Here is a 27,739-nt window from a genome sequence, read left to right as displayed (position 1 = left end):
TCAGAAGTGTTCTTCAGACATTACTAGTTAAGTCCTCCTATCCTCCTGGGATTAGAAGAGACCAGACAGAGGCCTACCAAATTCTGCTTATCTCAAGAGTAGTTTAGGACTGGTAGCTGGGACACTCACTGGCATTCAGACCATCTCTGGATGGGTAGCTGAAGCTAACCTAATGACATCTGAGTATTTACTGGCTTCTTAACAACACTAGCTGAACACTACCACTATTCTTACGCCATTCTCATTTTTAGTATTCTCCATAGCAAAATTTAGCAAGAACCTTTTATTACAGTTATAGACTATAAAACTATATATGGAATAAACATTTTCTCCAACTTCTTCCTTCCAACAAATGTAGCTATTGTTTAAAAAGGGATATAAAGAGCTGAAGAGGTAGCTCAATATGGTTAAGAGTTCCAGCTATCCTGCTCTTCCCATTGGTTCAACTGGAGACAGACAGACTCCAGTCCCTCTTCTGGACTCCATCAGTACCACATGAATGTGGAACTCAAGTGTGCATGCAAGCAAAAATACACATATAAAATAGAATTTTAAAAAGTTGTATGAAAGGATGTCAAAACACATCATAGGGAATCAATAAAATATCGGGCATGAATAAATATGGAGTGAAAAATTCCTTCCTCTGCCTCTCCCCACCAAATCTAACAATAAAAATTGTTTTACCCTACACTAAATCAATCAATCTGCCTGCCTGCCTGGTATATGTGTGGGAGGGTGGGTGTACACCAGAGGCTGACACTCAACTGTTTCTCCATCTTGCTTTTTTTGCAACTAAATATCACTTAATTTTGTGTGTGAATGTTGGACAACTTGTTGGACTTAGTTTTTTCCTTCCATCATGTGGGTCCAGGGGATTAAAGTCAGGTTCTCGGGCTTAGTAGCAAGCATGATTTCCACTGAGCACACTTGTCAGCCCTACATTACAGACAACGTCTCCCACTAAATTTGGATCTGCCTTACACATATATGTACTGGGAGGAGAAATAAAAAGGAGAGTGTGGGGGAAGAGGACAAAAAAGAAATAAAGGCAAACTATTTAGAAGCGTATAGTGAATATTTTCTTCTACAAGTGTGTACATCAATTTTTTCCTATACATGTACACATTTATCAGACACTTATATAACTTTTATTTTCTTTGTTGAGACAGGGCAGCATAGATGGGCCTCATCCACTATGAAGCAAAAGAATGAACTCCGGTTTCCACCTGTAAAGTACTGGGATTATTGACATGTGCCAACATGAAAATCTAGCACATTTTTGCCGGAAGTCATGACTAATTTTAAAACCCTCAGATACAATATGCTACAAACATTTTTATGAATTTACACCTGGACACTCAATGAAGTAATTCCTAAATGAACACAAAAATGGGCAAATGGCATGCCACTAAAACAGCTACAGGCCTGTTTTTATTTCTTTATTTGAAGATTGGGTCTTACTAAGTTGGCCAAGCTGACTCTGAACTAGTAATCATCTTGCTCTGCCCCCACGCTCCACACACATGCAGGCAAAATCCCATACACATAAATAAACTATAAAGGAAAATTAAAAGAAAGAACGCTAGGCAGTTCTTCACTGTAACAGTTATATACAGAGGAAAATATACACATGACATATAATAACTCAAACACGGAGGTTCCTGAGGACATCAATGAGCATTACTCTTACTAATGCACAGAAGAGAGAAGTAAGGACACTAGGTGGACAATCTGTGCACAGTAATGGCTTACCTTTAACAAAGGGCAGCTGCAAAGGTTGGGGAAGGAAAGTGGAAAATCAACTCCAAGAAGAAAATCCTTGTTTTTCAGGTATCTCCGATGGCTCTCCCCATCAAGCTCTCCCCAGGAGCGCAGCTGATGGAGCCTGTAGGAGGCTTTCAGAGACAGGAAAAGAGCTAACCACCTGAAACAAACCACAGTTTTGTTTGCTTGAGCATACGCAGTGCTCCTAAGAATTTCAGTAGTTCACAACAAGGACCTATCCCATCATACATTCTTTGTAAATCTTGAGCATTTTGGAAACAACTCTTTCTTACATTCAGATAAAGCTATGTTATGTTTTTGTTCTATATATTTGACAGGATTTGTTTTTAAAGTACAATCCACTATAAAGCTACAACAAAAAGCAAATAAATATGAAAAATATTCAGAAACATTTATCTCTACTTTAAACGTTCTATTGTTATCTTTTAGCACCTTCATGGCAGCTCACACCTGTGTAACTCCAGTTCCAGGACTTCTGACACCCTCACACAGACATACATGCAGGCAAAACATCAATGAGCAATGAAACTATAAATTTTAAAACAATAAAAATCAGTGAAACTATTTTGCAAATAATAAAAATGCAAAGCTAAAATTTCCCAGAATGCTTGAGGCAATAGCAAGCATATCTATATACACCTACACCTACAACCCCCACACACGAATAGACGAATTATAGTAATTCTTTTTTATTAGGGGGTGAGACAAGATTTCATGTTGGCTGCATCCAACGCCCATTCCCTCTGCCTCAGCCTCCTAAGTGCTGGGATTATAGGCATGTACTTCCATCATTTCTAGCTCATAAAAAATTACTAATAGGGAAAAAAGGCTCAAATGGTATAATATTAAATAGTTAACTTCAGAGTATTCCATTCTGTCCCTGTCTATTCCCAACTGCTCTTCTATCAAACAGTAAAGCAAACTTCTTACCTGGCCAAAAGTCCCTGAAGCATGAGGTTTGCCATTTCTGCTGGCGATACATCGATAAACCGAAGGAAAGAAAAGCAGCTTCCTTCATTAATACCTAGAAAATTAAAGAACAATGCTGAGCCTTAGAGATCTTGTTTCTGCCACCATGTGCTAGGATTACTGGAGGGCTACCACACACAATAAGCTTACCTGGGTTCTTGGGATCTGAACTCTAGTTTTCACACTAGTGTGGCAAATACTAATGTTCCATTATCTAAGGCACCTCTCCAGCCACTAACTTACCAATATTATCAATACATTAGAAAATAAAAAAACAAAACCACTACTAGTTCAAAATCAGTCACAGGCAAAACAAAAACATCCTGGTAAATATCCAAGATACCTTCCTTCCAAAGATGGAAACACCCACCTTTTCTGTGGAAGAGAGACTGCTGGATATAGTCTGGTGCAAATGGAGAGAGAAGGACCTTCAACCACCTGTGAAGGAAGTAACGACAGTAACTCTAAAGGGAAATAAAAGCACTACAAAGTTAACTAAACTGGAGTCTCCAAATTAAGAAAGCTTGCCACATTATCATGAAAATCAAATATCATAAAATACAAAATCGTTACAATAATATAAATTGCTCCTTACTCCACAGAATCTCAATTCTGGCCTAACAATTCCGGTTTATTTGTTCTCTTGCTCAAATCTCTTAAATGAACTTCAATTTTAGATTCATTAGCTAAAACTGATGAATACTTTTTATAACAAAGCTTAGAATTTTCAAAGTCCACAGCTCTCAAAAGCTGGCATACAGTTATTCACTTCCAGAGATATAAAAGAAACCTACACACCAATTTTCTGAATGAAGTGGTCTCTAGCATATTAGCTTAATGACTACTTCAACTTTACCAAATGTATTACTTCAGACTATATCAAGAGATTAAATTTAATTAAAAAGCAAAAGATTCAGTTCTGCAGTAAGTGTGACTCTAAATCACCTTATGGTAACTTAAGTATACCAGGGAATTTTAGTATTTTTCTTGTTGACTTTTGGTGCAAATACACTTCTGCACACAGGTACACATTCCTGATTCGGGAAGGTAATAGAAATGGCTATGGTAATAGAAATGGCTATGGTGTTTAAGGCCATCTACTGGAAGCCTTCATAGTGCTCCAACTCCCCGTGTAAAAGACCTCAAGAATTGTTCACCATTGTTTAAATATCTCTTTATTGGAAACTCACATATGCATCATTAAACTTATCTGGATAAAACTTTGTAGTACATCATTTGCTTAAAAATGAGACCGTGGGTCCAACCCCTCGCATAAACAATGTGCCCACTGACCCAGATTACAAATACACTCATTACCAACAGACACTAGCATTTGCTCACCTATCTCGTGAATGGTTGAAGACCCTGAGCTGTCCATGACGATAGATGAACTTTGAAATCTCATATGGCTTTAGGGAAATATGAAATGGAGACCAAGTTTCTTGCCGTTCAAATAACTCTGGGTGATTACACACCTAGGATGAAGGGAAACGGTAGGACAAAGTTGTCATTTGCAGACATCATTGCTGAATGTTAAACTTCATGAATATTTTACTTTCCTGTCTACGCTGATAGTGGTCTACTTGGCATCAAGCCTAGAACCCTCTCCATGAAGTAGATTAATAAAAACAACATCAAAGCAAATGACCTAAGCCTTACCTTCCTGAACTGCATGACTAAATTCATGAGGCTGCTGGTGGTGTTCTGTGCTTGCTGGGTAGAGCCCATTGAAGACTGCAGTAAGTCCTCAATGGAAATTTTATTCTTTAGTGCCTGATATAAGAGCTTTTGTCGGCTGGTCAATTGGCAGTACATTAGAATCTCAATCTAAAAATAAATAAATAAAAATCAACAACGACAAAAACATTCATATATTTGTAAAAAATCAATATAAACTTAAATTAGGAAATATATACAAACCAGAATTAGGAAGGCTAAAGAAGCAATAGTTAGCTGAATTAATTATATCTATAAACTTGTGATGTGGACAATCACCTAGAAAATAACGTTTCCTTTATCCATTTTTCTTGTCACATATACTTTGAATAATCTCTTCCACTTCTTTTTTTTCTCTCTGAGACAAGGTTTTTTTCTGTGTAGCCCTGACTGTCTTGGAACTCACTATGTAGGCTAAGCTGGCCTGCAACTCAGAGAGATCTGCCTGCCTCTGCCTCCCGAGTGCTGGGACGAAAGGCATGTGCAAACACATTAGGCCTATCTTTCAGTTCTAAAAGCACCAACTATCACCACTCACAGTAATTTACAGAAACGTATTTCCAAATATCCCCACATCCGTATTTCCGGGAGCAACTGTGAGAGGACTGCTCAGTCAACAACAAGCACTTGGTAGAACATCAAGGAAAAGGAGACCTTTTCTACAACTTACTGAAGTGGTTAACAGCGTTATCATTCATTCAACTGTCCGAAGATGATACTTAATTTTTAAAAAAGAGCAAATCTTCAGGAGTTTTGCAAAAGCAAGAAAATGCTGTGCTCTGGGGCCAGCCTCAGCCAGGTCCACACAGTGAGATCTTGTCTCAAAGGAAAGAACAAATCAGAATACATGTAAAGTTGGGGGTGGCCGTGAGTTGATCACAGCTGATGCTATACCATGGGCACAAGCAGAGTTGTTACATTATGCTATTTCTAATGTTTCAAACTCTCCATCAATAAATGGATGGTCACACACTCATACCTACATTCTCAACAGGTAGGAAAACTGTTCAGAGTTTAAGGTCACCTTATATTACATGAGTTCCAAGGCAGCCTACCTACAGTGTAAGACCTTGTATAAAATACAACAGAACCAAACCAACCAGAGGAGGGAGACTGTTAACAAAAGGAAAAGAATGCTACTTGCCTTGCTTAGGTCCCCTATGACTGTTCAAGTTCAAAGATCTTCTCAAACTAATTATCTTTCAGTTAAATATATATCAAGAAAATATCTTGCCACGAATCCTAAGCTGATATGTGCTAAGGTTCGAAGTCATTAAAATTTTCTTACCTTGTCAGACAATTCATTTTCTACATCTTTTTTGATTCTTCTCAGCATAAATGGTTTCAAGATCATGTGTAAACGAGAGAGTTGATCTAAAACAGGAAGTCCACAAATAATACTCTATATACCAAAACGGTCAAACAACATGTTCCTCTCTCCCACACCCCAGTGTGCACTAGGTAGTTTTCCCCAGAGGAGAACTTCAACTGCAAAATTCTTTACCATCAGTCTGGACTGAATGTAGGGGCATTTTCTTTTCTTTTTGATTTTTCAAGATTATATTGCTCTGGCTATCCTGGAATTCACTCTGGAGATCAGCCTAGCCTCAAACTCACAGAAATCTGCCCACTTCTGGCTCCTGAGTGCTGCGATTAAAGGCATATGCTAGTACACCTGGCCCCATTTTCTGGATTATTAACTGTTTCAGGAGGGCCCAGCCATTATGGGCGATGCCACCCCTGGGTAGGTGGTCCTGAGTAATACAACCATGGAAGCAAGACAGAAAGCAGTGTTTCTCCATGGTCTCTGCTCAGTTTCTTCTTCAAGCTTCCTGCTTCTGCTCCTGTCCTAACTTCTTTGATGGTCGGTGACTAGACATGGAACCAACATAAACCCTTTCCTTCCCAAACTGCTTTTGGTCATGAAGTTTTTCACAGCAACAGAAAGCTAACTAGGACAATTTCCCAAAATTATACTTAAAAAATGTATTTATTTTACTTTGTGTAGGTGTTTTGACTGCATGCATATCTGAGCACCCTGTACACACAAAGTGCTTAATTTAATGCAGTCAAGAAATGGGAAATGTCTGTTTGAGGCCAGACTACATGGCAAATTCAATGCCAATCTGGGCTCCAATGTGAGGCCTGGGTTACGGAGTCTTATGTACTTACTCTCATCAATAGCAGACTTGTTTTCAGCATGACTCTCTATGTCTTTGGAAAACCATTCATTAAATTCTTCATGTGAATCAAATAATGTTGGCATAATGAAATGTAGCAGAGCCCAGAGCTGGAAACAAAGGGGAAATATGAATGCCATAAAATATGATGCCATCTAAATGAACATCTGTACAAAGTCCCAATTTATTTCTAATATCAGAGATCAGACCTCTACTCTTGCCTGATGCGTCTAAAACAAAAAGGGGGAACTGTAGAGAGCTGCGGAATGCTATGCCTTAAAGATGGAGCTGGTTTCTGCCTTCCACCTTCCCGATGGTGAGTGCTCTCTGTCACGAACAACTCCACATTTGGCTAAGGCCGAGGATCTGGCTTGCTTCTATGTATGTGGACCTATCTGCATTGCCCCCGTGGCACGCCTGGGTTGGCTACCCAGAGGCTATTTAAGCTGTGGGCTGGCTTTCCCCGGGGTCCGAGGATTGTTCAATGTTCCTGAATAAACTGCATTGAAAAAAAAAAAAATATGATGCCATAAAATGATACTATGTGACTGTATTAAGGAATAGTACACGAATGTGTATATATAAAGAAAATACGGATCCAAACACAGGCTTGCTCAGCGAATCCTAATACTGTAGGTATAAAAGTAGTTTCTCAATTAATTGCAAACTAAAAGTTTAAAAGTACGAACACTGCTCAGATTTTGTAGTAGTATAGTTTAAAGATGACACACAGATAATTCCACAACTGAACAGTTTTACAGGAGTATAAACTAGCTGCTTATAACCCTAGAGCAAGGGTCAGACAATTACAGCCTATGAGGCTATCTGTTGGCTATATATTTTCATGAATAAAGTTTTATGGAAACATAACCATAGTCATTAATCTACACCCTACTTATGTCTGCTTCCACATAAGCATAAGCAGAAACAAGCAGTTGTTAACATGAATGCCTTGTCTACAAAATGTAAAATACTAAATCCTCCTTTACAGAAAATTTTCTGACCCCTATCATGAAGTTCTAAAGAAAGAATTGAACCCCTTAGTATTAGAGAACATTCCTTTCCAATTCTAGAGTTAAAACTTATCAGTATTAAATGGCAACATTTCCTAATGTGCTCAATATTTATTAGGAAACAAAAAGAAACACTATAATAAATAGTAAGAAAATAAAATGGTGCCTACAAGACATTTAGGAAGCCACAATCAAATTTTTCTTTGGTGGTGAATAAATTTGTAAGGAATGGTAGGGGTCCAGCATGAGAACACATTATCTTATGATGGGATAAATAAGACCTTGACTAGTGCCTACCTCTGCCATGGTATTCTGAATGGGGGTTCCAGTTAACAAAAGCCGATTCCGACACTGGAATTGTAAGAGAATCTTCCACCGAACACTGTTCAAAAAAACAAGTTACAAATTCCAAGTTGGCACTCAGTTTTTTTGTAATTACTCAAGACGTAACATTTCTTAAAACGCTTTCCAAGTAACACTTATGTTTCACACACACAATTTAAAAAATATTTTAACAAAGATGGAGATAAAAGTCTCAGAAGAACTGAGACTCATCACCACCAATGGTATGAAAGCTTAGGAAAAAAAATGCCACAAATAGGTAAAGTGGGGACTCTTCTGGCTTTATAGTCTCCTGCTGTTCTTGCCTTTAAAAAGAAAAAAAAGAAAAGGAAAAGGAAAGGAAAAAGGAGGGGGAAAAGGAAAGGAAAAACGGAAAGGAAAAGAAAGGACAGGAAAGGAAAAAGGAGAGGAAAGGACAAAAAGGAAAAAGGAAAGGAAAAATAGGAAAGAAAAAAAAGGAAGGAAGGAAGGAAGGAAGGAAGGAAGGAAGGAAGGAAGGAAGGAAGGAAGAAGGAAGGAAGGAAATGCAAAGGTAGCCGGGAAGTGGTGGTGCACCCCTTTAATCCCAGCCCTTGGGAAGCAGAGACAGGCAGATCCCTGTGAACTCAAGGCCAGCCTGGTCTACAGAGTGAGTTCCAGGACAGCTAGGGCTACATAGAGAAGCCCTATATTGAAACAAAACAAAACAAAAACACATGATTCATCTACTTAGAAAGCACTTGTGTGAAACACAGAGTATCAAAAGTATTAATCTATGCCTTTCCAGTTCGCAGATGGGAAAAGCAGTGGAAAAAGGACGGACTGTAAAATGAAGTCTTTATCCCTCTTAGCCACAGGCAGGCCCTCCTTCAAAGAGCACAACAGGATTTGATGCCCTCCGCAGGATGGCACATTCCATTTGCCCTTACATGGGCCTCTAAAAGGAAGTCCTGCAGGTTCACCAAGAGAAACAGCAAATCCAATGCTAAACAGCACCAAGTCAAATTATAGAGCCAAGCACTGCTCTCTCGGTATGGGAATGTCACACAGATAAGTTACAAGCAAGACTCTTGGGGGACTAATAACCACCCAAGCGCTGAAGGAAACTGACCAAAAACAGAGTCTCTAATCTCCATGGAGTAATACTCTTCCTCCTGCTCACAATTCTTATATAAAATATAATCTTTCAAGAAAAAGGCCAAGATGCCCTTTCCTATAGAAGTTTCCTTAATAACAAAAGTTATACTATTATCTGAGGAGATTAATATTGAGAAAATTCTATACATTCTAAGCATGACATCTGAGTCTCTAAGAAGAAACGTGAAGAAGAATTTCTGCATTCTGGTCAGGCTGAACATAGACCATGCTGTGTTACATAATGAAACCGCTGGTCCTTGCCTACTCTTCATGACTCCCACTCATGAAGGCCAGTTTACATTCTGCATGTTACCTGGAGCTGCTCTTCAGTGCCTGAGCTTCATCCAGTACCATGTATTGCCACTTGACCCGCTGGAAATACTTGACATCCTGTACCACCAGCTGGTAGCTAGTGATGACCACATGGAAGGGGGCATCCTGAGTGTACAAGGTCTTCTACAAACGTAAGAAGGGAAATATGGAAAAAGATGTCAAAATTTTCAAAACAATTTTTTTTTGGTTTGTATGTGCAAGCATGAGTAAGCATATACATGGAGGTCAAGGAGCAATTTTCCAGAGTTGGTTCTTTCTTTCTTTCTACTGTTGGTTCGAGGGAGTAAGCGCATATTACCAAGCTATCTCAGCACCCACTGAGCCATCTTTCCAGTCGGTAACAAAGGAAGTCTGGCCTGCTGGTTGGTGCAACAATCCCAGCACTTCAGAGGAGACACAGAAGGATCTCAGGGTTTGAGTGAGAAGTACGAACGCCATTTAAAAGGAGACGAAGGACAGATGTTCTTTCATCTGTGTGACTGAAAGATGTGCAGGGAGGTAACTACAGATATCCAATGTTTTTTAAAAATTTCCTTTTATAACCAAACTGAAACTAAGTTCCAGTTAATGAAAGAAAAAGGAAGGGACTGAAGAGACGGCTCAATAGTTAAACCACTTGGATCTTGCATGGTGACTCACAGCCACCTGAAACTCCAGTTCTAGTGGATCTGATGTCCTCTCCTCTGACCTCTTCAGGGTCCTGCATATATGTGTTGCACATATACTCATGCAAACTCACACACATACACATTAACTTTTTAAAAACTAAATCTTAAAAAAAGTCCCTCTTCCTATAAGAAGTGCAAATCACTGCCTGCACAGGAAAAATATATTTGCCCCATATCCAGAATGTACTGTAGATTTTACATGCATGAGAACTTATTCAAATCAAAGAGAACTGAAAGAGAGAGTATGAAACTGAAGTTACCTGACTCCAGAATCTCCGAATGACTTTTCTATCATGAGGATTTCCCCAATATGGTAGCACCTAGAAAATGGATCAAAATATATTTATTTATATTATAAATATATACATACTTTTAGAATTAACAATAATGTTATTCTGAATGATTTAATAAAAAACTAATAAGAGGTCAGGTAGTGGGGACCCATACCTCTAATCCCAATACACAAGAGGCAGAGGAAGGTGGATCTCTGAGTTCCAGGCCAGCCTGGTCTACAGAATGAGTTCCAGGACAGCCAGGGCTACACAGAGAAACCCTATCTGAAAAAACAAGACAAGACACTAAGAGGGGCCTTGTCTAGGCCAGGTGGTGGCAGCACACACCTGTAATCCCAGCACTAGGGAGGCCTAGTCTACAAAGCGAGCTCCAGGGCACTCAGAGCTGTTACACAGAGAAACCCTGTCTCAAACAAGACAAAACAAAACAAAAAGAGGTGGCACTGTTTGGTCTTTCTCCTACTGACCAAATAGAAACAATACATAATATATCTTCTTCAGAGTATCAGAGATCCCTAGGCAATGGAAAATTATGGAGCCAAGAACCAGAAGGAAAGGCAAAAGCCTAGCATGTGGTACTCTATATGCAGCCCTCACAAATCCCAAAGCTTCCAGCTGAGAGAATATGAAGCTTTTTAAAGAGATGGAGGGAAGCTGGAGAGATGGCACCTAGGTTAAGGGCACTTGTTGCAGCCAGGCATGGTAGTGCACACAGTTAATCCCAGCGCTCAGACAGGCACAGGCAGGCAGATCTCTGTGAGTTCGAGGCTAGCCTGGTCTACATATAAAGTTCCAAGACAGCCTAGACTGTCTCAAAACACTAAAAGACTGGCCTGTGAGCAAGTCTGTAAGGTACTGCCTTCATGTAGAAGTTCAGGCCACGGGGGGTGGGGGGGGGGCACACCTGCAGGGGCTTGCCGAGGTGGTCCTGAGTGCTTAAGCAAGCAGGCTGAGCAAGTCATGAGGAGCAAGCCAGTAAGCAGGACTCTTCCAGAGCCTCTGCTTTAATTCCTGCCTACAACTCCTTGGATGACAAAATACAAACTGGGAGCTGAAATGAACCTTTCCTTCCCACGGTGCTTTCAGTCACAGGATTCATTACAGCAACAGGAACAATCAGTAAGGCAGCAGCGGAAGGGTCAGAAAGCTTATCTTAGAGAATAAGAGCATTTTTACCTTAAATTTAGGAACAAATCTTGTAAACTCTTGGTGCCAATTATTAAGTGTAGAAGCAGGTGAAATTATTAAGAAAGGTCCCCAAATGTTTTCTCTCTGCAACAGAAAATGGGGTCAGCCAGCTGCAGGAAAACTGAAGATATTTAATCCTAAATAATCAAGTAACAACAATAGAAGTTTAAACCTAGAACACAAGAGGAACTGTGCCAATCTCCCAGGTTCCACACACATGCGTTCAGTGAGAAGCAACGTTAGTATAAAGACACTCCACGGAGGTAAAGTATTGAGCAAACATTCTGTCATGACTTCTAGGTCTTAATTTCTTCCATAAAACACCTATGACATACTGATTCGCTTTTATTATTTCTACTATGTCATCATAATTTCACTGTTATGAAATTAGAAAATTATTTTTTCAAACTATATTATCACACATTTTCTCATTTAATTTTTATAAAATATGCCAGGTGGTGGTGTATTCCTTTAATCCCAGCACTCGGAAGGCAGAGGCAAGAAAATCTTTGAGTTCCAAGCCAGCCTGGTCTACAGAGCGAGTTCCAAGACAGGCATAGATATACAGAGAAATCCTGTCTCAAAAAACCAAAAGAGGGGAAAAAAATGAATAAATAAACAAACTCCTGTATGGTATATATTACCTTTGATTTGGAAAAGGTAGAAAAGTAAGCACTGGAGACTTAAAGTGAAATCACTTTTCAAAAGTTAAGTGGGTTGTCTAGTTGACATGGCTAGATAGAGCAGTGTTGAGGTGGAAATCCAGCCCTAGTTCTTGCAATCTAGCTATAAAGTCCTTGACACTACATTAGTAGTTCTTAAAAGGGAAGTGACAGACAATAATTCTAAGAAAGGAAGGAAAGGAAGAAGGAAGGGAGAGAGAGAGAGAGAAAGAAAGAAAGAAAGAAAGAAAGAAAGAAAGAAAGAAAGAAAGAAAGAAAGAAAGAAAGAAAGAAAGAAAGATTGCAGGGCTGAAGATATGGCTCAGAGGTTAAGAGGACCAGAATTCAATTCTTCAATTTTTAGCACCCACATGGCAGCTCACAACTGTCTGTAATTCCAGTTCCAGGGGATCTGACACCCTCACACAGACATACATGCAGCCAAAATAACAATGCAAATAAACAATCAGATACAGCAACAAGTTCTACTATTTTGATATGATATCAAGCATAACACCTCTTTTAAGTGGCCCACTGTTGACAGAAAATGAGCCAAGCTGGCAGGTGGTGTGCACCTTTAATTCCAGCACTTGGGATGCAGAAGCACGCAGATCTCCTGGTTTGAGGCCATCCTGGTCTACATTACATAGTGAGTTCCTAGACAGCCAGGACTACAGAGAAACCCTTTCTCAAAAAAAAAAAAAAAAAAAAAGGGAAGGAAGGAAGAAAAGAAGGAAGGAGGGAGGAAATGAGCCAAAATTCAGGAGAGAGGAAGACTTGACCGATAATTCCATCCACTCACCTCGGCCAGATGAGCCAGGAGGGCAATGCTCTGTACAGTTTTACCAAGACCCATTTCATCAGCAAGAATTCCATTAATACCCTGGGACAGGGAGAGTGAGAGACATAGGGTCAACATCTGACTACAACACATAGGATTCATTTCACTTAGTGGCAAAAGATCTAACAAAGATGATGAACTAACAAAAGATTGTGAACCAGATCAACACTGACTGGAGATACTTAGCACCAGGATTATTAATCACCACTGCAATAGTTTCTTTTGGCAACACTACAGCTATATAATGTGTGGTTCATGATGTATTACACCAAGACTAAGGCCAGTTCTTTACCTAATCTAGCCCACATCGAGCACACAATGCAGCCTATCAAGACCACCTGAGGTGTACGGTATAAAGGACACACACACAGGATGTCCAGGTTAGAAACAGACACCTTTCTAACTCTTGCATAAAGCTGAAATGTTGGGAATGGAGAAATGGCTCTGTGGTTAAGAGCACTTGTTGCTCTTGCAGAGGACTGTAGCTCCGTTTCTATCAACCACATGGCTCATACCCAACTCTAACTCTAGTTCTAGGGATATGATGCTCTCTTCTGACCTTCATGGGCACTGCATGCCTGTGATGTACTAATATAATAATACAGGCAACCATTCATATACATAAAATAAAAACTAAATTAAAAAAAAAGCTAAAGGCAAACTCACTTCACAATTACATTAATCAAAAGAAAAATAGGTAATAAGGCAAAAAGAATAGGTTTGAAATAATTCTAAATTTTACCTGTTCATAGAGATTGGCTAACCAGTTCATGCCTTTTAGCTGGTAACCTTTCAATTTGCCATTGAAAATAGTGGGTTGTGGAATATCCTCACCAGCCCGGATAGATGGATTTGCTAAGCTATAACTCTCCCCAAACCCAGAACCAGACTTGTCTGCTGCCCTAAGGGCAGCTGCCCGACTTTCTTTTGCATCTTCATCAAATGACCTTGTCTGGAAAATAAAAGTCAAGAACAAATAAGAATAAAAAATATTTAAACATAAAATTCATTAACTTATTTTACATTATGCTGAAAAATAAAAGAGGCTCTACTATCTTATTAGGTTAATGTAACAATTATGTTAAAATGTTTTTATTAACATCCTAAGCTATATATATCATGTTACCCGCTGATTTAAGAATACTGTTATAAGTTTAAATACAGCGGTTTGAGTACATAGGAGCGTATTTGGACCATGACTGAAGAACACGACACACTGGAATGAAAACCATCACTCTGTACAATGACCATATCTAACCAATTATTAAAAGGCAAACCAGGCTTTAATACAATACTTAACTGAAGGAACTGTGTGAAGGTGGAATTTGTTGTCACTTATTTTTTGTTTGGTTGGTCTTTTGAGACAGGGTCTCTCTACATAGTCTTGGCTACATTGCAACTAACTTACATAGACCAGGCTGGCCTCAAACTCACAGAGATCCTCCCGTCTCTGCCTCCTGAGGGCTGGGATTAAAGGTGAGTACCACCACACCCAGCACTGGTATCTACACTTAACCCTGAAAAAGTAACAAAAGGCTCCTCTGCAGCACACTAAACTGCATTTTCTCTCCGTATCTCAACCCAACTACAGTTTCTAACTAATGAAAGATTATGGCTCCTCAAGGGCTAGGGAGAGGACTCGGAAGAGCACTAGCTATTTGGCAGAGGGCCTGGATTAAGTTCCCAGCACCTCAGGGCAGCTCACAACTATTTTTATTCTAGTTCAAAGAGATCTGGCACTTTCTTCTGGCCTCTATGGACACCAAGCATGCACACAGTGCACATGAATACATGTCAGCAAAATACTCATATACACAGAATAAAAATAAATCTTTTTTAAAAACAAGTAGCTCAGAAATAACGGAAAACAAATCAGTACTTGAGTGAAAGAAACCAGTTACTTAATTTTCTCAAGGCATAAAACTCTTGACAATCTTTTTCATTAAACAACCCATGATTATTCAAGAGGTTACAAAACAACAAAAAAGTGTGTAACTCAACTGCAAACCTTTCAACTTTAGTGAAGATAATAATAATAATTCTATAAAAGTGAATATTTGTTACTTAGCCATCCCAAGTATTACTACTACTCTGAAGCAGAGACAGGGGCTGAGGGATAGCTCAGGGGATAAAAGCACTGGGTGTTCTTCTAGGGGGCTCAGTTCAATTGCCAGTACCCACACGGCTATAACCATCTGTGATTGATGCAAAGAATGCCTTCACCTTACATATGGTCAAAGTCTCTCTCTTTCTCTCTCTCTCTCTCTCTCTCTCGCTTGTGCGCGCGCACGCACGCACGCACGCACGCACACGCACGCACGCACACGCACGCACGCACGCACGCACGCACGCACACACACACACACACACACACAAAGCTTTCACCCTAGAGCCTGAGTCTCACACACACACACACACACTCATATATGGTTCATATGTGAAAGGCTTCACCCTACATATGGTCAGAGTCTGACACACACACACAGCCTTCACCCTACATATGGTCAGTCTCACACATAAATAAACATACACACCAGGCCCACACACCGATGCTAACCAGTGTGTTTAGCTGAAAACAGTGAACAAAGAATAAAATCAAGGAAGAACATGCAAATAAATTGTGGAACATTCCTGAAACAATTACAATATTTCTTTTCTTTCTCTGTTTTTTCCTTTTGAGACAAGAGTCTCACTACCTATCCTTGGCTGGTGTGGAACAGATCTTATACACCAAGCTAGCCTCAAACTCATAGTTTCTGCTTTTCTGAGTGCTGGGAACAAAGGTGTGGCTACCATGCCCAGTCTGCCTTCTCACTTAAAGACTTACTCGAGCTTGGTGAATATGGTAAGCATTTTCAGCATTCTTCAGAGCCTGGGCTTTAAAATGGTTACTATCTGGAAAGAGAAAACAAGTAGATTACCACACTTATTCTATCCCTCAGATAAGTAGATTCCCAGCTTCCCACTGCAGTAATCCCAAAATCACAGAGGATGGGGAGGGAACAAGAACCTAGAAGCAACAAAAGGGTGGTGATGCACAACTTCAATCCCAACACTTGGATTGGATCTCTGTGGAAGAGGAAGAGGCAGTTGGATCTCTGTGGGTTCCAGGCCAGCCTAGTCTACAAAGTGAATTCCAGGACAGCCAGAGCTAGACAGTAAGACCCTGACTTGAAAAAACTACAACAAAAACAAACAAAAGAACCTAGAGTATAAAGTAGCTGTGGATGTCTCTGGTTTTCACCAGAGCCCAGCACACAAAACCTACTTGGGACTTAGGATCTACCATCTCTCAGGCCTAGCGTTTCTTTATAAATTGAGACCAACTGTAAGGACAAGCAAAATCATGCGAATTCAAAATCCTATTTATGAGGAGAAACAATTTAAGCACATGAAATCTACACGTGTTACGTTCAGGACACTCTGAACTACTTACTTCTAGGTCAACAGGATCTGGTTTACTACACTGAAAATCCTCATACCACATAACTGAGGATGACCCCCAAACTCTGAGCCTCTGAAGTGTGAGATCACATGAGTGCACTACCGCCTGGTGAATGTGGCGCATCAAAATGGGGCTTCATGCAGCTAGGCACACAACCCACCTCCCTGAAAAGTTCTTAAGCTATTTTAGAGACTTCCTTTGCAGAGCCCACATACTTCCTGCTCCAAGAAAATAAATCTCCCTTTTCTGATCAGTATTATCTATGAATCAGGATAAAACCTGTAAGAATTTTAACACATTCAACCATATGAAAAATGGAAGGCCTGAGAGATGGCTCATCGGATAAGAACACTGCCTGTTCTTTCAGAGGTCCTGAGTTCAATCCCCAGCAACCACACGGTGGCTCACAACCATCTGTGATGAGAACTGGTGCCCTCTTCTATCATGCAGATAGAACACTTTTTTAAAAAATGAAAAAGAAAACTAGAAGCTACCTGCTTCCTCTACCTCCTGTGTCAGAACTCACCATAGTCTTCCTGGGTGATGTTAACCACTACTCCTCCACCAATGTCAATTTGTCTCTGGGTAGTACTATCTTCCAGTTTCCTTAAGATCTCTTCCTGGATTCCATCATGAGCCATATCACGTTTTCGACTCATGAAATGAGCATACAACTCTGTCTGGGTGATTAAGAAGTTGAGTTTCCGCTGCTGCCTCTTGGCCTAAAGTCAGAGGAAAGTTGAACTTAAAAACAATCAAGTCATAAATTATATATGGAGTCAAAAGAATTTAGCAAATCTTTATAAAAGCCTGCAGATAATTCTTTTAAAACATTTTTAGTTGTATGAAGGCGAATATTGACAGGGGGTAGTGGTACATGCCTTTAATTCCAGAACTTGGGGAGGCAGAGGCAGGCGGATCTCTTTGAGCTCAAGGCCACACTAGTCTACAAAGTGAGCTGTAGGATAGCCAGGACTACACAGAGAAACCCTGTTTCAAAAAACAAAACCAACCCTCAACCAAACAACAATAACAAAGAATTTGTATGCTTTTGCCCCACCTCCCGCATTTCCTCATCCAACTTCCGCTGCTCCAAAGCTTCCTTCTCTGCCCGCTTGCGGTGCTCCTTCTCCACCTTCTCATACTTCTTCCAGTACAGAAGCATCTCCTTGGTCAGGCGGCGGGCACGAGGCAGGGTCTCCTTACAGTTCTTCTGTGCTTGCAAGGCTGCTCGGCGAACCTCCTTCATGCACTGGTGGGCGAGCTGCAAACAGGATCATTATCATAACAGGGAAGGACCCGATTCCAGGAACCATTCTGCCTAGACTTTAAACCAGTGTTCCCCAATCTTCTCAATTTCTATAATCTGGGTAAAGAGATCTCTCTCTCCTCTCTCTCTCTCTCTGATTTGATTAATGCCCCTGAATAATACCCATACCTCTGAGGTTAAATACTCTAATTAAGAAACCTATCCACATCTATCACTTAAATGAAACAAATTACACTTGCTGACTACTGTGGGACTCTACATTAGGCATGAAATGGCCTTTGCTGTATGTACTGGCTTGACACCCTCACAAGACTGGACCCTTGTAAATTGTTCCCTTGTGCAATATAGGGAAAAATCACAGGGCAGCACACGCAGGAAGGAAGAGATGGCTACCTGGGCAGTGTGCAGCAGGCCCCACGGCTCTGCAAGAACATAGTTAACAAATGGAGGCAGGATAGGTAGTACGGTGGCTTTTCTCTGGTGGTATTCTGTCTATAATTTGCCCGTGCACGTATAAGTAACTCCCATTAAACTGAATGGTTCACCAGTCCTCAGTGACCTAACTGGGATGAACATATTTCTTCACATTTCCTCAGGAAATGTGCAAAGACCTGAAACAAATGGCAAACAACAATGGCAGAGACCCGAAATTTACTGAGAAGTTACAAAGCATTATTACCACATTAATATAAAAAGAGCCATCACGGCTCATTTTTACATGTGAGGAGGCCTCTTTTAACATGTTTTAATGCATCCTTTATTCACAAAAACTCTATGGAAGCAGTGTCACCAACATCTCCAGTCAATAGGTAGAGAAACAGCTGTGACGCTGCTATAAGCCAATCAGGCTAAAAATGTTATCTCATCTGATCCTTACAGGAAGCAGCTATTTACCTTTCTCTCAGGTATGTTTTTAAAGTCACCATTACCGTACTATGTGTACAGGTGTACATGCGTCAGTTCTTTCCTTCCAGGAACTGAACTCAGGCTGTCAGGCTTGGCAGCCAAGTACCTTTACCCACCAAGCTCTCTCTCTGACCCCTGTCATTTCTTAAATGGAAAAACTGAGCACAGACCTTAAAGATCCTATGATCTGCCCAGTAACCAGAAATTACTTTCGTTTGACACAAGAAGTTCAAAATATCAGAAATATGAGAAATAACAGACTACCCAGAAGCTCCTCTTCATATGCTCCAAGTCATGAACAATAGATCACAACACACGAGAGGAGAAAAAAAAAAAAAAGGCCTGGAGGAGAACACATCCTACACAAAATAGGAATGGAAAATGTTACCTTTCGGCTATTGGTGAGAAATAAGTTTCGAGCTGACGACTTCTGCTTGTTGGCCTAAAACATTTGAAAGTAATATTTTAAGATTCATTTCTAAGTAAGACTATGTATCCTTTATTTAATTCCTGAAGGAATGAAAAACAAAATGTCAAGTACATACAAGGCAAATTACTTCTAAAAGTCATTCACAGATACTATCTGACATACCATGAAACTAAAAAGGTAGGAAGAAGCAGCAAGCCTTTGTGTATGTATGATATAGCCATGTGTATGTGTTTAAATGTATGAGCACATGTCTGCACACGTGTGTAGAGGCTAGCAGTAAATGTTGGGTACTTTGGTACTTAGGTTTTGAGACAGGGTTTCTCAGTAAACCTGGAACTCACAGATCCAGCTACACGGAGTAGCCAACAAGCTGCTAATATCTTGCTGTCTCAGTCTCCCATGTGCTAGTAGTATAGGCACATGCCAAAATGCCTGGCTTTTCACATGGGTACCAGGGACTAGATCTCAGGTCCTTAGGCTAACTGCAGCAAGCAGTAAACCAACCGTTTAATTTATGTAATCTGTATGCTTTTAAAAAGAAATTTATAAGGTTGCAATGGACTGGGACAGTAGTAAGTGCACACCTGAACTCTACGCTGATTCATACGTGATGCTTTCCTGGGCCAATGTGCAAAGCTATGGCAACAGGACATCCAGATGTAAGAATCGTCATAAAAAGCATAAAATTGCTTCCAGTTTAGTATACTAGCTCTGCCTCCAACAAAAGCAAACTACTGCCACTATTACTCAGATTTTAGCCACTACCTGAGCCTCATAGTCAATAAAAAATTCTAAGGTAAACCTAAAATAAGGTGACCCAGAGCCCACAACTCCAGGTCGGAGTCTTCCTCTTCCAGTTAAAAACAAGCCTTCAATAAAGAACCTTGACTTGCACTGGGCGTGGTGACACCCACCTTTGATTTCATCACTCAGGAGGCAGAGGCAAATGATCTGTGACTTCAAGGCCACCCTGGTCTACATAGCAAGTTCCAGGACAGCAAGACTGTACAGTAAAACCACATTTCAAAATAAATAGTCACCTGACTGCCAATCATGTCCATGTAATTCAGGAAAAGACAGAAGAGCCAGCTCTCTGCCTATTGAATCTCACCTCCAGTTGAATAAGGTGTTAGAAGTTACAAAGAATGCCTTGAAAGCCAATACTAAAGTTGATCCCACCTCAGGGGACTTTCAGCCTTTTGTCAGTAACTTCCTCTTACTAATTCATGTTGTATTTTTCTCTTCAAAGCCAACAATCTCAATTATGCTTACTGAAAAAATCATTTATCAAAAAAATCATTTATCATCAGACACGAAGGCATATTTTTCCCCTTAACTATCCCACCAAACAGCTCACACATAAACAAAGCATCCTTCATAAAATGCTTAGGAATTACTACATGAAAAAAGTGTCAACTTTACAGTGGTGAAGCACTATCAAAACAGAGCGTCAGCCAGGCAGTGGTGGTGCACACCTGTAATCCCAGCTCTCAAGAGGCACAGGCCAGTCTCTGTAAGTGTGAGGCCTGTCTGGTCTACAAAGTGAGTTCCAGAACAACCAGGGCAATTACACAGAGAAACCCCGTCTCAAAAAAAAAAAAAAAAAAAATTAAAATAAATAAATAAATAAACAAACAAAGAGTATCAAAACTAGGGACCACAGAAATCAGCCAGAAGTTAAGAGCATCTGTTACTCTGCAAAGGACAGGGCTTTAGTCCAAGTAGCCATATGGAGGCTCATAACTGCACTTCTGGGGACTCAAAGCCCTCTTCTGGCCTCCAAAGGCACTGCATTCACACGTTTCACTTAACTTACACACATACATACATACAAAATATTCATTAAAAAATTAAAATAAATTTATAAAACAAACTCAAAGCTAACATCAGCACTGGACAGAAATGCATGTCACCTGAAATGTTGGACAGCTGCAATAACCACGCGCAAATGCATAACCCAAATCTACCCATAGAGAAACACAGACTTATGCTTTTCAAAAATAACCATGTAACAGATGGGCATGGTGGCGGACGCCTGTAATGCCAGCACTCTGGGAGGCTGAGGCAGGAGGATCTCTATGAATTTGAGGTCAGGCAGGTCTTCAGAGTGAGTTCCAGGACAGCCAAGGCTACACAGAGAAAACCCTGTTTTAGAAAAAAGAAAAACAATCAAAAAAAAGAAACAAACAATCAAAATGTAGACATGCATATAACAAAGGCTAAAGATCAAACAGTTGCTAAGTATGAATACAGCATAATAGATCCTTAAGTTATTCTTCTCATATGCACTTAAATAGTTTAAAATTCTGAACTAATTCAACACTTAAAGAAAGCTTGCGAGGCTAGAGAGAGACAGCTCAGCAGTGAAGAGCACTTGCTATTCTTGCACAAAGCTCAGTGCCCAGCCACCCCATCAGTCAGCCTAGAGCCTGCTTGTCACTACACATCCAGGGGGCCCAGTGCCCTATTCTGGCCTCCCAAGGGACTAGTATGCACATGTGCAAACTCAGACACACATACACTTATTTATCACTTAAGGAAAAATTTTTCAATGCTAAGCAATTTTTTTTTTAATTTCAAATAGCAGTGAAAGTTTTTTTTTTTTTTCTTTTTAACATCTCTTTCCACTTTATTTTCACACAGAGAACAACTATAAGGAAGAGAAAATTAACACTGAAAAAAAATCTTACTACTGTTCTCCTTTTTCCTTATCCTGTTAAAGGATTAAACTTTGGGTTCACGCATGCTAAGGACATGATGTATTACTGAGTTCCAGTAATACTCTGGGCCTCTAGCATAGTATTAACCAAACAAGTGTGAAAGCTACATGATGAGTGTGGTGGCAGCCTGGGCTACACAAAACCCCATCTTAAAACAAAGAAACAGAAAGGAGCTTTGGCACATAGTTCAGTGACGGCGGAGTTACACTTAGTGTAAGACCCCGAGTTTTAATCCCAATACCAAAACACAACAAAGTCTGAGTGATATTTGCTTGAGTGCTTAGGAAGGGTGCGTTCTGCCAGCTTTTACATGCAAACTCAGTCACTCACACTTCTGTAGCTACCTGTGTGTCTCCATGAGTTCAGTCAGATTCCAGAGATTTCAGCTCAGGGTTTACTCCCTGACAGTGAGAAAGCAGCTCTCATCTGTGATACATTTTCCGTGACATGATTGTAATATACTCATGTGACTTCAAAACTGCTCATCTGCTCACTATCCACATTTACAGTGGCAACCACACTCTCTATGTAGTTATTTTAAACTTTACATCTAAGATTTACTCCTCTCTCTCTCTCTCTCTCTCTCTCTCTCTCTCTCTCTGTGTGTGTGTGTGTGTGTGTGTGTGTGTACACGTCAAGGTGCACATGTGGGAGTCAGAGGACAACTTGCAGGAACTGAACCTCTTTTTCTGTAGATTCCAGATCCCAAACTGAGGATGCCAGGCTTGGTGGTGAGAGCCTTTACCCACTGAGGCCCCTCACCTCACTTCAGCCCCGTAGAATTCTTCTGGTCATTAGTTTTACATAATGCAATTTTCTTTTACTACATACTACCTGAGTATAAAATCGTGGCAACACAGACTATAGCCTCCACCCCCTAGAAATGGACTGTATTCATAACACGGGGAAAACATCGCTTTGACTTGTTCCTGTTACATTTAGCTCTCCTCCTCTTCTCACTGACAACTCCATTCACCTACTTATTTGCTTACTCCTGGGGGTTGTAAGAGATCTCACAAACATCACTCAACATCTAGAGAGTGGTCCTTTACCAACCAAGACTTCCTCCCCATTCCTGCTGCCTTGTTCCCATCTCTCCCTTTCACTTACTTACCTTTGGTAGTTCCTTTTTCACGATACTGAGCCATACTTTCCTACGGCGAGCATTAAGCTGCTCAATGGATAAGTGTTTCTTCTTGGTGCCAGGGGGCGGGGCATCATGAGAAAACTTAGCAAAGACTTTGGTCTGGTGATGGTGATGACGTGGGGATTCTTCTGAGGAAAACTCTTCATCACGTCGTCTTTTTTTCTTAACTTTTTTTAACTTGGCTGTGAAGGAAAGAGAAGTTTACTAGGCTGAATTTCTCTCCTTCCACAGGACAGAACCAGGGAGCACCCTCATCATTCTAGAAAACCTCAAGGAGTACTCCTCATTCTATCAGAGGCAGGCAATGTTTTTTCCTTCTATTAGGCCAATAAATATTCCAAGAGGAGGAGCTCACTAATGTGAAAGAACACTGGGCATTCCTTCTGTTCACATGAAAAACAGTAACTTAAAACTCAAAAAAAACCAAGTGACTTGAACTCAGCAACTTGTGAGAGTTTTATATATAGCTGAATCGCTGGCCTCAAGCGAGTCACAGGATGAAAACCCACTACTATTTGATGGTAATGCAAGAAAACTAAACAACATTAATAATAATGAAACAGGAAAAACTGCATCAATTGATAGGAATAAATTTTTTGAGAAAAAAACATAAATGGCACAAATACTTAATTTACACTGAGAGGGAGAGCAGAGGATAAGAAAAGGAGGGTGTGAAAAAGGAAAGCAAAAAACAAAAAAAACAAACAAAAAAACATGCTTTTTGAGCAGAATCCATATCTTCAGGAAAACAAAATCTGTCTTGCACAGATACTTTAAAACTTTCTGTTGCCATGTCCTTCCTGCTTTTCCAATTGCTTAGAGATTAGTAGAAGAGGAAGACATTTCCTGGCAAACATGCAAATACTACAGAGGCTCAGCAGGAGCGATTCACGTCAGTCACCTGAGATGGGAGCTGTAACTCACTCCATTTCCTGATACTCTTCACACTTCCCTATGCATAACCACCTTTTCCTCATCCCAGGATACTCCCAACAATGGCAGACTTTGAAGAAGAAGTTTTTGCCTAATCCTTTGGCTAGCAACCTCTAGCTGTAGTTTTCTTTATTTCTGGAGGAGGCTGTCGGACAAGCTGGACTCAACCTCTATGTAGAGAGCAAGGACTCTGCGCTCCAGACTCTCCTGCTACTACCTACCAAGTGCTGGAAATACAGGCCACAGGTTTGTAATCTATAGTTCTTAAGTCTTTCTATTGCTATAAAAGGCCACAGAAAAATGTGAAATAAGATCAATAATTATAGCAGACTGTAATTATAAGAGCCTACGGTTTTCCTGATGAAGTAGTTTTCTAAATGTTCAAATGCACCACACACAATTCTGAAATCAAGAAAGAATAATAAAGAGGGGATAAATATACTTACCTTTAAGCTTCTTGTCCTCCTTGAATTTCTTTTTTTTGGGTCCAAGTAAGTGGCGCTGTTGCTCATAGAAAGGGTCGCAGGTAGAGAGCAGGCCTGCACTGTAGTACTGGTACTGCTGCAACTGAAGCAAACACTGTGATGGGCCTGCCTGCGTTCCACAGCCTTGAAGTCATCTTAACTAAAGCTAAGCCAGAGGAAATCATAGCTCCTAAATAGTGTTTCCCAGAGAACAGTCAGAAATAAACACACCAAAGAGAATTTATCTTAGAGGCAAAAGAGGTTCCAACTGCTATACACAAGACAGACTGCTGGAAAGAACTTGGAAAGGAAAACCTTCGGGAATCTGAATTTTTATCACATTTTCTTTTCTTTCCTACTTTCTTCAACAGGGGGTGATGTAGCCCAGGCTGACTCTGAACTCCTCATATTTCTGCCTCCACATTCCAGATTACAGCAGATACACATTTAGGATGAAATTAATTTCTTACAAAAGAATTTCCCTTTAAGCTGGTAATGCCAACACTCAGAAAGTAGAGGTAAGGAGATCAGGAATTCCAAGCCAGCCTAGGCCACATAAAACTCTGTCTTAAACAAAACAGAAAACAAAGCAAAAACACAGTAACAACAACAACAAAAAAAAGTCATCTCTCTTAGAAATTCATCAAAGAATGGAAATATGAGCCAGTAAAAACATCTGCCAGAAATCCTTAAAGCCCAAGTTCAAGTTCAATCCCTGGAATCCACAGGGAGCAAGATGCCTGAATACTGTCCCCTGACATCCATGACATCCACACATGTGTTATGGCATAGCCACGGCCACACTCTAAAGAAGTATATAAGCCATATTTCTATTACCAATAGGTCGTCAGGCTTACTAGATTCCGAACATTAGCTGTTCTGGCTTTTTCTTATATTTGCTTCAAGTGTTTTTCTTGTTTTGTTTTGAATTGTTTTAGTTTCCGGTGACAAAGTCTCACTATGGAGCCCTAGCAGGTATGTAGACTTAATGGCTTCACTCTTGCAGATGACTCTCGTCTCTGTCCCTAATGCCGGGATTACAGACATATGTCATCATGTCTAGGTCCTTCAAATAGTTACAAACTGTCACCTCAGCATTTTCACCTTTCAAGTCCACCCCTATCCACCAAGAGTTTATTAACAATAGTACATATTGTTTTATAATTAACATGAATAATCACATATTTTCATCCATGCATAGTACATCCTTTAAAATATTTCATTTCAGCTGACGCTCAAAGCCACAGTAATCTTATTTTCCATATAAATTAAAATCTGTTGGATCATGTTCTCAGATTATAAATGATGGAGAACCATTGAAGACTAAAATAAGCCCTCTGTTGAGCATCAAAATTAAATGAACACACATTAAGCTGTATACCTGCAGTCCCATGAATATGTTTTATTTCAATTAAAAAAAAAATAAAAGTCAATCATGCCTGTAATCCCAACACATGAGGCTGAGGCAGACTGACTGCCATGAATTCAAGGCCTACCTGAGCTACAGACTGAGACCTGTCTCAGACTAAGAAAAAGAGAAAGGAATGAATATATGGAGTGCCTAGTGCCTTGGCATCAGGTTTTAAGAACACTATGAGAATCAAAATTGTTAGCTATTCCACTGATTGTCACTGTCATAGGGTTGCAGTTTGTAAGTTTATGTGCATTATTCAAGGTTCTATGAACTAACTTTCGACCCTAATATTGTTGGAAATTTGTGAGGTCTTCAAATATACTACCTCTCATTATGTACACTAGGGCTACATTTCTGGCAAAAATCAGAATGTGCTGGTAACAGTGGTCAAACAGTTGTCATGAAAACTATCATCACTGGAACACTGGTCTATGAAGAAAAGTTTTTCCCAAACTGAAAACTTCAACAAGCAATTGTACTGGTAAGGATATACTGGCAGTCTCACAGAGTTAAGCACAGTTACCACGTGACCCAGCAACCTCTCTGCTAAGTACATAGTCAGGAGAAATGAAAACATACACCTGCACAGAAACCTATACTAATCTCCACAGTGGTATACAGCAGTGCCCAGAGTGGGAGAAATCAGCTCATCAACTGAAAAACAGAAACAATTTCTATAAATAAAACTATTTGGCAACAAAAAGAACAATGAGGAAAAAAAAAAAAAGAACAATGAGGTAGAAAAACATGGGACAACATGAACAAAACCTGTAAACATATGAGAAGCTAGATAAAAAGTTCCACATAATCGGATCCCATCTGTATGAAATGTCTAGAATGGAAACCGTTAGAAAAACATGCATGAGGCCCTAGATTCAACCTCTACCACCACCAAAAACAAAGCAACAAGCACAGCTGCATGCGGTGGCCCCTGCCAGCACCTGGAAAGTAGAGATGGGAAAACAAAGTTCAAGGTCCCCCCTCTACAGGACACTAAGTCTCAAATAATACATAAAATAAAAATAAGTGTCAAAAAGGAGGGCAGACTGGAGAGTGCCTGCCCCTGAGAAGAACAGAGTGAGAGGCAGAAGCTAAAGGGTAGAGTGATGAACGTGTTCTAGAACTGAGACGGTGATGATGGAAGCACATCATTGTACATACACAGAAAAGACATTCAATCACCTACTTCAAAAGCTTGAGTTTTGTTATGTGAATTTTACCACAATAATGCAATTAACAATTTTTATTTCACATAAGTCAAAGTAGAGTGGCTGTGAGCATTCTCCTGAAACTCTCACCTCCTTATCTTTACTATATTTATTTTGGTGAAGTTTCTTATATTTATGTAATCGAAGCATGTTGTGAAGTTCTTCTCTGCTGAGATTGAGTTCTTCTTCTTCATCATCATTGTCTTCACTCTGAGAATCTGCCTCACTGGACTCATCACTTAAAAGAATGCTCTAGAAAAGGGGTGAAAATTGAATATAACTTTTGCTGTGAAGCAATTCCTTTTACAATCCAATCATTTTTTTTCCCCAGATGCTCGAATAATGGCCCAAAAAGCCAGAGTATAGTCATTTCAGATTCTTACACTATTTTTTCATCAATCTAACTAAAAAAAACCTAGGTGTTAAATATACCAAGGCAAACCAAAAAACTTAGGGTATAGAAATAAGGAAAATGAATATAGCATAACAAGGACAAAACAAGGTGTGAAAGCTAGAAGGGGAGAAACAAACTCAAATATCCAGTAGTTTATGAAGAGATAAACAAAATGTGGTACATTCAGATGATACAGCCATAGTAAGAAATGAAGTACTAATTACTCCACAACGTAACAAGCCTTCAAAGCGTTACAGCAAGTGAGAAAAGCCAGCATACTATGATTTCGTTTACATGAATTG

The 27,739-nt window shown here is 39.9% G+C and overlaps 1 protein-coding gene across 2 annotated transcripts in view; it reads right to left on the bottom strand.

Annotated features, from left to right (window-relative positions):
* The window catches only part of Ino80 (INO80 complex ATPase subunit), a 91,117-nt gene that overhangs the window by 45,764 nt on the left and 17,614 nt on the right, over window positions 1-27,739 (bottom strand). For both annotated transcript variants that reach the window (XM_060371758.1, XM_021640571.2), the window contains exons 5-24: window positions 27,134-27,295; window positions 24,404-24,524; window positions 22,992-23,206; window positions 19,116-19,169; window positions 17,612-17,815; window positions 17,078-17,273; window positions 15,934-16,001; window positions 13,849-14,058; window positions 13,068-13,148; window positions 11,592-11,687; window positions 10,383-10,442; window positions 9,435-9,577; window positions 7,961-8,045; window positions 6,643-6,760; window positions 5,759-5,844; window positions 4,414-4,581; window positions 4,096-4,229; window positions 3,125-3,192; window positions 2,716-2,809; window positions 1,753-1,924 (exon numbers count right to left, since the gene is read on the bottom strand). In XM_060371758.1, the coding sequence (XP_060227741.1) occupies window positions 1,753-1,924; window positions 2,716-2,809; window positions 3,125-3,192; window positions 4,096-4,229; window positions 4,414-4,581; window positions 5,759-5,844; window positions 6,643-6,760; window positions 7,961-8,045; window positions 9,435-9,577; window positions 10,383-10,442; window positions 11,592-11,687; window positions 13,068-13,148; window positions 13,849-14,058; window positions 15,934-16,001; window positions 17,078-17,273; window positions 17,612-17,815; window positions 19,116-19,169; window positions 22,992-23,206; window positions 24,404-24,524; window positions 27,134-27,295 (2,535 nt within the window). The remainder of the gene's footprint in view (window positions 1-1,752; window positions 1,925-2,715; window positions 2,810-3,124; window positions 3,193-4,095; window positions 4,230-4,413; window positions 4,582-5,758; window positions 5,845-6,642; window positions 6,761-7,960; window positions 8,046-9,434; window positions 9,578-10,382; window positions 10,443-11,591; window positions 11,688-13,067; window positions 13,149-13,848; window positions 14,059-15,933; window positions 16,002-17,077; window positions 17,274-17,611; window positions 17,816-19,115; window positions 19,170-22,991; window positions 23,207-24,403; window positions 24,525-27,133; window positions 27,296-27,739) is intronic.

The sequence above is a fragment of the Meriones unguiculatus genome, chromosome 18 (genome assembly GCF_030254825.1).
Source record: "Meriones unguiculatus strain TT.TT164.6M chromosome 18, Bangor_MerUng_6.1, whole genome shotgun sequence".
NCBI classification, from domain to species: Eukaryota; Metazoa; Chordata; class Mammalia; order Rodentia; family Muridae; genus Meriones; species Meriones unguiculatus.
Note: the sequence above shows the minus strand (reverse complement) of the source record. Positions and strands in the feature narration are given on the sequence as shown.